Raw genomic sequence first — 12,866 nt, 5'->3', positions numbered from 1 at the left:
TACATTTAAATGGAGATTCAGAGATGATCACTAACAAAATCAAGAAAGGGAAGCTGGAAGCATGGCATCTTGACAAGCACATAAAGCAGATTAGATGCCTGTTACTGGAGTTCAAGGACTTTAAGGTTTCCCATGTATACAGAGAAGCAAACAAACTAGCCAACATGGGTGGGAATGCAGCTTTGGGGATTCAAAATGAAATTGTTGAAGACCTTAAGCTTCAAGACTTGGAATAAAGATTGGAAAACAAAAATGAAAGGGTCAAAAAAAGGTGTTTAACCGAGTATAATGGGAGTACAACTCAAATCATGAATCATGAATCTCGATGGCACTCACGAAAGATCAATCCCTCGCGTGTGACAATGATTGAAATTATTAAATGGCACCCCGCGTAGAGAAAGCTTCCAGAATGCTCAAAGTGTGTGATTTTAAGGAGGGAAGGAAGGGCATTTCTCAAGGTTTTTAGCAGAGAGATGGATATGGAGGCTAACTTTGCGCTTGAATCAAACAATCAAATGCAATCATATGTAGGGAAGATTACGGTAAGGCTTCTGAAGAACATCTTCTTGTTTGATGACAAGGAGTTCTTGGATGGCATCTAGCAAATGTATGGAATGGAATATCTGGAATCCTAGTGGAGGAGATGCTCCAACTTGGATGTCGCTTCACTCTTTGTGGTGTTGCCTCTGATAGTTGGTGAGACCAAGGACGAAGTCAGTAGGGTTGTGGCAACATGCGTCAACACACAATGGTTGCAAGGGCTGGAGGATGTCATGGACAGAGTTGTTCTGGGTGTGGGTTTGGAGATGGGACAGGAGCCATGGAGGCTGATTGGGGAAGGCGGTTCCTCGGTCCAAGCCCTAATTGTTTGGTCATCGGAAAATCCACAAGGGGTGCACATACCACAGGCAGAGAAAGGGTGGAAGAAGATTGTGAAATTCTTGCAAGATCTAGGTTTTGAGCAAGGAGAGGCAGGGATTCATGAAGGTGACACCTCGTAAGAGCGTGCTAGCACCAAATGTTCCCCTGTTACACCAAATTGAGAGAAGAGTTCAAAGTGAAATGGGCAGCAAGCGTCGCCAAGGAACCAGGCCTCTCGGCATGCCAAAGTCAGTGCAGGAAGACCGTGCCATTCCAAACTACACGAGGGAGGAGGCAGCACAATGGTTTAAGGATTAAGCACAGGTGGTCGTTGGTGGTTGTCTGCATCATTGCCTTTTGGCATCAACTTCGTCTCCTTTTTGTGGGTTGGGGTTTTTGATTGGGTGTTAATGCCCTTTTTTGTTTAATATCTATATATGTCCCTAGGGTAGAGAAGATAGAAGTTTGTAAAGCTTTTGGCCAAATTATGCAAATGGCATTCCAATGTAATATCTTTTTTATTATCAATTAAAAATCAGAATTGTTACCGATCAAAAAAAGGAATATAGGTCAAGAGTGATTTAGTTAAGGCCAATCCAATAACATAGAAGGGGTGTGATCTGAAATTTAGCTAATCCAATTGTGAACAGATACTAGCCAAGTAGACACATCCCTTTGATGCCATCCATGCCCTATTGGGTAAGATATATAGATGGATGGACAAACAAGTTTGAAGGGGTGTCGACAGAAAGATAAATGAGACAAAAAAGAAATTTGGACAAATATTTATTAGATGGAGGAACAATTTGAGAATACAAGATATATTTGATTCTCTTTATAGGAAGAGGTAAAAACGAATAGGATTAAAATATATTGTTTTGGCTAATATCTATGAATTAACATAGATTCCAAAAATGACATGTCCAAATCATCTTGAAGATTAAAGATTATTATATGGTCATATATATTCATAAATATACATAGAATATTTATATTATATTTTATATGTACATATATACATATTTATAATACAGAAAATATTAATATACATATAGCCTGTTCCATAATCACTTGCTATAGCTCCACGAGAAGATATCTTGGGTGTGGGGAGAGGTAATGTATATCCAAAAAGGGTAGATAAATCACAAGATGTGATAGGGAAAGGGTCCCAAAGGCTTGAGGGAACCTATTATAGATTGGTGTCAAGCACCCTACAACAAGTAAATCCAAAAATCTCCTTAGGGTTGAGCTTAGAGGAATGTAAGGAATAGGGATTTAATATGTAACTACTGAGTGTACTATGGATTACATGTTGTTTCCTTAAATCAAATTAATTTAATTAAATGGTAAAAGTGTTAAATAATGGAAATTGACAGCCTCCTAGTCCTGTGTTAAAGGATGGACATTGACAGCCTCCTAGTTGGGGACATTACAAGTAGATGAGTTTTATTGAAGGCAGTTTGAAATTTTCAATTATGATCTATTACCCTTTTTATTTCTACTGTCAAGCCTCAACTAACAGTAATAACTAATGCATAATTCGTAATAATTTATTTCCCATAAAATCTCTAAAAACAAGTTACAGTCACCAACATATTTTACTCCTAATATAAATGGTCACAAATGTAAATTTAAACATAAAACTTTTCGATGGCACAAAAGAAATATAGATCTAGAAACATTTATGGCATAAATGGGGAAATTGTTGCTCAAAATAAAAGAATACGACAAACTGGTAGAGAAAATAACGGTAAGAAACCTCATCGAGGTAATCCACATCAAGCTCCCCGGAATTATCAACATTTCCAAACATGAATCCAAAAATTGGATTTTCTCCATGATCATCCTCATAATCTTCATCATCTTCTTCTGAGAACAGAAAAGAATCAAAATAAGTATACAAATTCAATCAGACTCATCAACTTAAGATATACATTAGCTCTTGCACCTCCTAGCTCCGCAAGTATACATTAAACTTCCATTATTACAAAAACAAATTAGACTTCAATTCCCACAAATATCAAAAAAAATTACAACATTAATTCCTATACAAGATTTTGATTCCTAACACATAAATGACATGGATAAGCACAGAACAATAGAAAGTAAATGTCTCTCATGAACTGCGAATATGACAGAAGCAATGAATACCAGTTAATGTCATCACAAGAACTAGTGAATTGCAAAAATGACATAAGCAACATAAACTGAGCACGCGGAACAAGGAGATACCATAACTTTGATTGGACTCCAATGACTCTGATGGTCAATAAACTTCAGAATCGCACAGCAAGGAAGACATTGGAGGAGGCCAAAAATGAAATAACAAATAGGTGGCAGAATACTCTTTTGGAAGCTCAAACTGCAATTACTTTCATTCACCTTATTCAAGGTTCAAATCTTCTACCCTTGGGTTCCAACCTCATGACCAAGTCTCAAGAGTAACACCCACCATACCATGCCATCTTCACCATGTTCTCAGGATTGACAAGCAAACATGAAATGAAGCTTTTAGATAAAAGCCATGTTAATGACTCTACGGGCCTGAACAGGGTGTGAATAAAAGACAAATACCACCACCCCAACTCAGATGTGCATTTGATACAGCATCCATTTTTGGTACACTGAAGATTCTGAAACATCTATTAGGTAATTATATCATATATATACTGGATACAAACAAAATTGAGGCACCTAGAGCATTAGGTAATATCATTCACACTGCAGTCATCAGGGTCCCATGTTTTCATTGAAAACAAAGGACAACACGTAATATATGGCAACACAATAGTATTTCATAGTAAAAAAATTACCAAATTGGTTTGGAATGTAAATTATTTTTCAGGTTTATCAGTAATACATCATCAATTCCTTTATGGCATAAGCAACCATTTTGCCTAAACCATGAAAAGAAGAGAAGAATAAACAACTTAGACTGCATTCACAATTATTAATTTATTATTAAAAAGCATATTCATGTTGTCAAAGGGATACAGTACATTTGATGTAAAGTCGTACACTAATGGTCTTCCACAATTGTAAACAAATGATAAAAAACATTAAAGAATATTTATTCAAAAGCAAATTGATCCGCTTCAGAATTCAGAGTTTCTGCAGAATGCCACACTAAAGGGAAGCACTGGGACACAAAACAGAGATTGTTTCTTGATATCACACCCACTGCTAGGTACGTATTTAACATAAATATAATCATCTACCTCTTGCAATGCCAAAAGATCTCAAAAAAGTACAGTAGCAAAAGATAAGATGCATAGTTACAACTGATAAAATTTCAGCTTAAGGTATCCAAGGCCTAGAGGATTTAAAAGAAATATTGGCTTTCATTAGAAAAATATCAAGATCATAAAATATGAATGAATTCAAACCACTAAACATAGAAAACCCCAAACTATAAAACTCATGCTCCTACAACACCTCAAAGGAAAATATATAATTACCTTCTCTCTCTTCGGAGGAAATCAAGCTTGTTTCATTCCTCATATCAAGGACCTGCAGGCCATAAAAAAACTCATAAAGATTAATACAAGAATACCATGACCTGTCGACACAGCTAAATACAATATCATAAGGCTTATCCATCAAAGATTGCTGTACTGGTCCTATGAGACACCCTTCATTATCGCAAATATCATAAATACAGCTTAAATTACTTTTCCTGTGTTTTTGAAGATTTTTGTGTTAATTTCAGAAAAAATAAATTAATCAAAAAGTGAACCTGTTAAATAGTATTACTCCTTGGCGAAAATATCTACAACTCATTTGATTTGTTGACAAGTTATGCTAAAACTAATAAGCTCTCACTGCCCTAGATTATAGTATCGATTGCAAGTTCAGTTACCACAGTACTCTGATTATTAAAACTTGATGCTATTTACAATTCCTGTCAGCCTTCTATAAGGCCCAAGGGAAAATTTACTCAAGTGTATTTCTGAAGAACTCGGTTCCTACAAATTTGTTACACAGCCAAGCATCTAAAGTGTATTTACTATAAACCAGACTCTACCAATCTCAACTGAGGTAAATATATAATGTGAGACCCGTTTTAACAATCAATTAATAAGTTAATGCTTCAAATTACTCTTCAACAAGATTTGGCTTTCTAGATCTGAGACAATGAAAGCTTGCAGACCAGGTATAAATCACAAATTAAGCAAATTCATTTATTGAGAAATAATTTTAAATAGTGTGTCGAAAGCAAAGAAATTCAAAAAAGAATGAATCAAATTACAGCATTGGAGCACACACATGGCCAAAGGAATTTCCCCTGGCTAGATCAGAATTTGAGATTGATAAGCATGGCATGGAAAGTGTCCCCAATTCTACAAAGTAAATACAGAGCAATAAATTCATAAATGACGCAGCTTATACAAATTGTGGAACAAGACTTACAGTGCAAAACAATAATCATTGTGGTTCACAAAAGCCAAAATTCTTACACTGCTAAGGGATACGTAATAGCCATCCACACCTTGCATGGGAAAAAAGTCTTGTAACCCAAAGGGACGTTTAATTGGGTAGCAACATGTTATTGTTGACATCAGAGTCTGGTATGTTGCAGCCACCATACTGGAAAACCTATGCTAGGAAAACATTCTATTTTTATGACCTGCTATAAAAATTGAATTGTCATGATTTACTCCATTCTTCAACAGAATCTTAGTATAAGGTAAGGTCATGGAGTTGATATCCTATCTCTATGGCCTGCTAAATTTATTTGTTGATTATCATGTTGTCTGATCTGAAATAATAGTGTCAATTATCTGCTCTCATTCTTCCCTCGCCTAAACATCAGATGAGGGCGAAATCAAGATATTTTGATCCATAAGAACTAGGAAATTCAAAAATCATTCATCAACCAATAAGGAAGTGTTGGCAACAGGACTCTATCAAATAGAGGATTTCTTGCATGCTGACAAAAACACCTGCTAACACATCTACCAGAAAAGAAACTACAAATTAAAAAACTTCAGCAGTGTCAAAACCACTATATAAGCAATCATTAGAATGTTAAGAGTGAAAACATCAGTCAACATAAATGGTAGTTTTGAAACTGCCAGTGTAATTAAAGTGGAGGAGTTGCCACTACACAAGTATTTATACAGGTAGACTAACAGAAGAACAATTGTGTCTCTTAGACAATAAGGAGTCCTTTCATGCACATTCTTTTAAGAGTAGCATATTTGGAAATTGAGAGCATGCATGTGAAGATGTTGGTTGTGTATGGCTTTAAGGCCCCATTTGGTTGCAGGAATTGGGCAGGCATAGGAAAATCTAAACCCGTATTTGGCAATTTGACGTTTGTTTACAACATACAAAATTGGAATTAGAATTCGCATATCTTGATTTGACCCCAAAATGAGCATAGTGGAATTCCTAAAAAAAGATGGAATAAGAATAGCTTATTCTTATTCCAGTTTTTAATGAACTCAATTTGATGGGTTGTCGGGTCCATGACTTTGCCGTTTGATTGTATTTTGTTACTCAAATGCATTTTTGGACTATTTTCTCCATTCATCATAAGATATAGACTAGGTCAACATTATTTAACGTTTAACATGTTTTTTTTTAACTTTCATAAAATTATGTTTACAAATAAATCTTGTGTTTAGTTTTATAATTAAAACTATGTTGAAAGATCATTTAAATATCATATTAATGATCTCGACTTATTTGTATTTTTTATTTTCTTTAATATATTTAAAAATAAAATGGTTATAATTTTGATCTTATACTCGTTAAAATAATTTATTTAATTTAGAATTAAATTTATAATATACAATACAATATGTCCTTTGAATTTTGATGAATTTCAAAGGTTGCGGCGTATCTTTCACTTATTAAGTCAATTTAAATAACAAAATAAAGGCTAATTAAAATAATTTGGCTTTTAAAAAATTAATTAAAAATGAGTTTTTATAAATAAAAAATCTTGTTTATTTAAAATATTACCAAACTAAAAATAATAATTTAATTATTAAAATTTTACAATAAAACTTATTTCAATTCCTATTTCAATTGTTGCAACCAAACATAGAATATGCATATTTTGACTCCTCTTCCAGGTCAACCAAACAGGTCCAAATGATATTCCAGAATTTATTTTAATAATGCATGAATACCAGAAGAGAGCTTATTCCAGCATAGATGAATGATGCATTCAACAATTCTTGCAGCCAAACATGTAATTGAATAATTATTCACATAAGAAATTTGCTTCAGGTACATGCCTGGACAAAACAGCAATCTTGCAGTAACCAAAAAAATCTGGTGATTTAGCACTGGCAAACAATGTAAAGATTATTAAGGTTTAAAGTTGTTCAATAACAGTCACTGTTGATGTAGAAAGTTGTCTCATGCAACATGCACAATTGGTAAAAAACAAAAAATTGTTTTGGAGCAGTCACAAATGCTGCTGAAAGTCATCGGACAGCAGTTACATGGTTGCTGCAGAATGTCACTTTGTTGTAAGAAAACCTGCTGCAGAATGTCACTTTGTTGTAGGCAAAGCTGTTACAGAATATCATTTTGTTGTAGGCAAACTTGCTGCAGAAAATACACAGTTGCTGAAAAAAAACACTCCATAGCAATCACAAGTTGCTACAGAAAGGCATTCCAAATTAGCTACTTTCCTGCTTTCAGGTGTTGCATGGTTTTTGCAACAATTTGTTCTGCACCAGTTACACAAGTTTTGCAGAAAATCCTCCCAAAGCAATTGCAGAAAGTATGATGTCCACAGTTGTGGGCCTTCAGAGGTTAGCCTTTTAGCAGCAGCCCTGCTAGGCTAATGAGGTAATTAGGCGGCACTTTGAAGGCAACTAGAGCTTATTCAGCTGCGATTATTTATACTTCCCATCTCAATGTATCAGTTTATTTGTGGTTTCTCTTCCAGAGGTCTTCCAGGATCCATTTATACTTAATACACAGTTGTTGCAAAAAGTGACTAAAGGCAATCACAAGTTGTTGCAGAAAGGCATTCCAAATCAGCTACATTTCTGCTTTCAGGTGTTGCATGCTTTTCACAACAATTTGTTCTGCAACAGTTAGACAAGTTTTGCAGAAAGTGTGATGTCCACAGTTGTGCGCCTTAGCATCAGTTTGCAGAAAGTGCGATGTCCACAGTTGATGTCCACAAGTTCTGCAGAGAATTATTCCAAAGCAATTGCAGAAAGTGTGAATAGTTGTTTCATGCAATCAGGTTGCAAGTGCATTAGGCAGTGCAACTTTGAATGTCAAATGTTGTTGAATAAGTACAAGTGGTTGAGGGTTTCCACTTTTCTCTCTCCTCTTTTCCTATATAAAGGAGAGAGCTCATTGTAAATACTCATCTTTTGTTTTTAGGCAAGGAGGCTATGCTTGCAATATTGTATTGTTGAAAAGTTTGTGTTTGAAAGTGTAATTTCAGATTGAATAAGAGAAGCAAGACTTTCCAAACTTTGTGTTGAAAGTCTTGCGATTGAATAATGTTTTCTTATGTTGCATTGTTTAATCATTCTTAAGTTCATTTTATAGCTTTGTTGTGTGCACCATTTGAATTTTCAGTTTACCTTTTGAAATACTTTAAGCTTTGAAAAGGAAATTGCTATTGTTAAAAGTGGCTGTAAAATACTAAAATCTGAAGACTTTGAGCTTTAGTTTGAGGTATTGTTGTTCTAAAAGAGACTGGCTAAGAGACTTTGCACCTTACTAAGTTTTTGTTAATTCAGAAATTCAGAATAATCACAGGAGACTTTGGGTTCCTATTATTATTTCACCAAATTTTATAGTTAACTGCTGCCTTAGGAGTTGCTCTTTCATCAATCACTGAGTCACCAGTATTATTGTAGCAATAGGGGAGCTTTTTGTTAATTTTGCGAATTGAAGTTGTTTGCACATTGTTCCTGAAAAATGGGGAATCGATTATCAGAACCACCCTTCTTTGTAAGTTCCACTTAAGTTTCTATTGAAGCCACCCACAGTAAAAAGTAAGCCTCCCCAATTGTTGAGAGAAAAGATTTATCTCACTGCACCATTTCCTAAAGTCACAAGTTTGTAAGTTATTATTGTAGCGACTTACAAAAACTTTAGCCAACAACTTCAAACTTCTCCAACCCGCTCCAGAAGACTCTATTTGCAGTCAGACCTGGCAATGATCTTTAGATGCCTATACCCAGAAAATGACCTGCAATTACCACTCTTCAATTGTTCAAGCTGCCTGCTACCCTCTGTGGGTTTGATTTGAACTAGAAAATTCATTGCTCCACAAAGAACCCAATGTGATATGCCAAACTCTATTGCCTACCAGCATGAAATACATTTAGCCAACACCCTGAAGCAATTTTGAACACCTTAAGACTTCTAACCAGAAATGTTCTTCAGCCCCCTCAAATTAAAATGCCCAGAAGATCTGTTATGTGGCACAGCACTCTGAAAAAGAAACTAGAAACCCAAAAGCTCACTCCAAATGAAAAGAAAAAACCAACACATTGCAAATCTACACATACTAAATTGCACTACAGAACCCACATCAAAAGCCGAGTCTCTGATTTTCTAACAATAACCAAGTTCTGTAGATCTTCCACCAATGAAAACAGCATCCCAGCTTACAGTTTTTGTCCTCGAAGAAGCAAATTGTTCTCCCTGGAATCCCTAGTAAACTAATGGTCCTAGTAAAAATAGAAACCCTGCTGGAACTAAGAACTCCCTGCACAAACTCAACCAGGACCTATTGGGAGTCAGAAGTAAGCTAATCGACAGTCCATATGATCAAGTGCAAAGAAGGGCAATACTACAGCAACAGCAGTGTTAGCACGAAAGAAGGGTGGACAATGGCAATAATATATATAATTATCAAGTTTGAGTTTTCATTATTTTGAATGACCTAATGTAATGTTTAAGTTGAAGTAATTAGTCCACAAAAACCAATTTGTGGAGTGGCTATCATAAAATATTAAAATCAGAATTCTGAGGGATGACAACAAAAGACGCCATTCAAAACAAAAAGGTGTACAAATTGTTGGTCAATTTGGATGAATGGCAAATGTGCAATGATGCTAGAACAATCAATAGAACATATAATCATCGAGTTTGAATTTCCATTATCTTGGTGACCTAATGGATTGTCTGATTTGAGCTAAGTACATTGAGAGAGTCAATTTATAAGAGGGGGAGAGTGACTAGCATCAAAATCATTATTTGAGAAGACAACAAAAAACAATGTTCGAAACAAAGAGGAGTATCAATGTTTGGACAAATACACTAAGTGCTTTCAGAAGACTCTCCTGAAAAAGTGCTAAAGCCATGTCTGGCTATTACTTTTGAATGAGACTGCAAACCTTTTGCATCAACGTTTCAGATCACACTCTGTGATCAATCATCCAGATGAAGGAAAGCACAAAGAATAAAAGATAGTCTAGGGGAGAGGGATGAGTGATTGATCAAGGTCCAATAGTAGTACACCCACTTCAAAATATAGTCCTAACACACATTTTTATTATATAGTGTAATTAATTCAAACATAAATCAAAATAGCTCTAAATGATGATAAAAATAGACCAATACTTCAACAAATGAGAACCTATAAATATTATATTGAAAACACATAAATAAATTGATTAACAAGTCAAATAAAGAACTTTTTATCTCAAATAAAATACAATAGCTATCTATTATATTTGTCATTAAAAAACTTGTTCGCTTAATAAAATAAGATGCACACTAAAACAAGTATTGCTATCTAGGTGTATAAATATTATTCTTGTGCGTACAAGTATTGGAGTAGCAATGCATATGCATTATAGCATTTCATATTAATAATTTGTCTTATCACAAATATAAAATGTGAACACACTAAATCCATTGTATTTTCCCATGAAACGTGTGAGATTGTAAAAAGGTTTTAGTGTTCAAATACTAGTCCCTTTGTATTGGAAATATGTTGTAGTTTATAATGTAATGTGTCAGTTTTATAACAACAAATATTTTTTTCATGTTGAAGTATTGATCCTTTTGTGATGTATATTAATGTCAGATATAACAAATATTTATGATTACTAATAGGCAATTGGTCCATTAAGTTGCACATATGTTATATTTTATACAGAAATACAATATTTCATTAATAAGCAATGATATTTTTAAATTCAACTACTGTGAACTTTTAAATTAAGTTTTGGTCATATCTTTAATAAGTTATTTTTTGGACATGTTTCACTGGGCGTGCTATTTTAACAAGCCACATGATGAGTCACACCTTCAAACCTTAGTTGTAGGTAGTTAAATGTCCATTTTACATTTCTAAATAATAAAGGCCCTTAAGATATTCCATGCAGCAGCTACATGTTGACAAAGTTAGCCTAATGAATATTGGTCCCTCTCCCCTAGTTGTAGATCAGCCACTATACAAAGAAGAAAAAGAAAGAGAGGGACAACACCAAGAGCGAGGTAAAGCTGATCTACAACTAGACTATCTTTCATTCTTTGTGCTCTCTTTGATGGATCACGGAGTCTTATCCGAAACGTTGATACAAAGCTTTACACACAATCGCATCCAGAAGCAATAACCAGACATTTCATGGATTGTGGAAATCTATTAGCATTAATGCTGAAGTCATACTTCAGTATGCTTGTCAGCTTTCGCATGCATGATATTCTGATATTTTGTAAGAGAAAGAAAAGCATCTGATGCACTTTAAGACATGTTGCAAAGCTTCATGTGGCAGATACCAGAAACCTCTACTACAAAATTATGCTATAAAAAGCTTTAAAAGATACTCGGTGCCCACAGCAATCTTCAGCCAATACCAATTTAAGAGCCATAATTCAACAAAAGCTCTTTCAAATGAAACAAGAAATGCCTAAAAGAAGTTTCAGTAAAGTCCTGACAGAAGCAAAGAGAACAAAACCACTTACATTAAACATTTAAATAATTAGTGTACTTAATGTTTACCTCAATTTTATTTTTGTAAATTTACTCATCACCCCACATTGACATGCTATTCAACCAAGGCCAAGGCCAAGGCCACTTTTTGTGAGAGTAATTCAACGCCAACCTTAAGTTGAAGAAAATATTAACCTAAAAGATCTTGACCAAAAACTATATATCAGCAAGAGAAACGCATCAAAAGATAAAACCTAGTACTATTGCAAAAATAATTGAAAACGTACAACAGCACACCACACAATGTCAGAATATGAATACTCCAATTCCAATATTTACAGACAATACTAAGCTCTCTGCTTATTAAATAGCATTTTTTCATTCTATACACCTTTCACACTTAGTAGGTTGATAAATTTAGTTCTTATCACACCAGGAAGCACAATGGTTGGATAATATTGTGATAAAATCCTTCTACATTCTAATGTTTGTTTGCATCAAATGAAGACAACTGCAAAACCATAGAGAGCAGTGAATAAAAGAGAGAGCGGGGAAGGCAATCTTATGTCTGAATTATGTCTGAATTCAACCAATCCAGGCCAAACAACTCTTACTTATGCGGCAAAAAGGCTAGATAATTTATCTTTGAAATAGTGATGCGACCAAAAAAATAATGATGTCCAGCAAAAGTTTTTGGAATTTATGGTTCAGAAATTTCAAGACACTTATTATGGTTGAAATTTTATACTCCAAAAATTACGACATGCAGATTAAAGCCCAAGTAATTGCAATTTATGGTCCACAAATTCTAAGACACTATAGTCCAGAACCTATGACACAGTACAGTCCTAAATGTTACTTATATAGAATTTCATAGAGTAGTGAACCTAACTAAACATAATTTTATATCCATAAACCCTTAAAAAGAGCTATGCGGCCTTGTAAAATTTCACATATAAACAATCCCCTGACCACAAATTTTTCCATCACTTTCTAAAGGAAGAAACTTCAAAAACTCTATACAAAGTTACAAACAGTAAAGACCACTACCTCAACAAAATTCCATATTCCAACAGAGCTTCCTAACAAGGGGAGGCAGGTACAGGGAAACCAAGGGGATAAATTTGGA

At 34.5% G+C, this 12,866-nt stretch overlaps 1 protein-coding gene across 3 annotated transcripts in view; it reads right to left on the bottom strand.

Moving 5' to 3' along the window:
• Positions 1-12,866, bottom strand: part of LOC149558382 (transcription initiation factor TFIID subunit 1-like) — a 153,395-nt gene that overhangs the window by 114,757 nt on the left and 25,772 nt on the right. For 2 of the 3 annotated variants that reach the window (XM_089832636.1, XM_089832635.1), the window contains 2 exons: positions 4,320-4,371; positions 2,621-2,730 (listed from right to left, as the gene is read on the bottom strand). In XM_089832636.1, the coding sequence (XP_089688762.1) occupies positions 2,621-2,730; positions 4,320-4,362 (153 nt within the window). In that variant the 5' untranslated portion in view covers positions 4,363-4,371. Of the gene's footprint in view, positions 1-2,620; positions 2,731-4,319; positions 4,372-11,806; positions 11,882-12,866 lie in introns of those variants that run through there. The other variant, XM_089832637.1, reaches the window with a different exon arrangement.

This window comes from Cupressus sempervirens, chromosome 5, assembly GCF_028749045.1.
Source record: "Cupressus sempervirens isolate cs-2001-9-10 chromosome 5, ASM2874904v1, whole genome shotgun sequence".
Lineage (NCBI taxonomy): Eukaryota > Viridiplantae > Streptophyta > Pinopsida > Cupressales > Cupressaceae > Cupressus > Cupressus sempervirens.
This window is presented reverse-complemented; position numbering and strand designations above follow the sequence as displayed.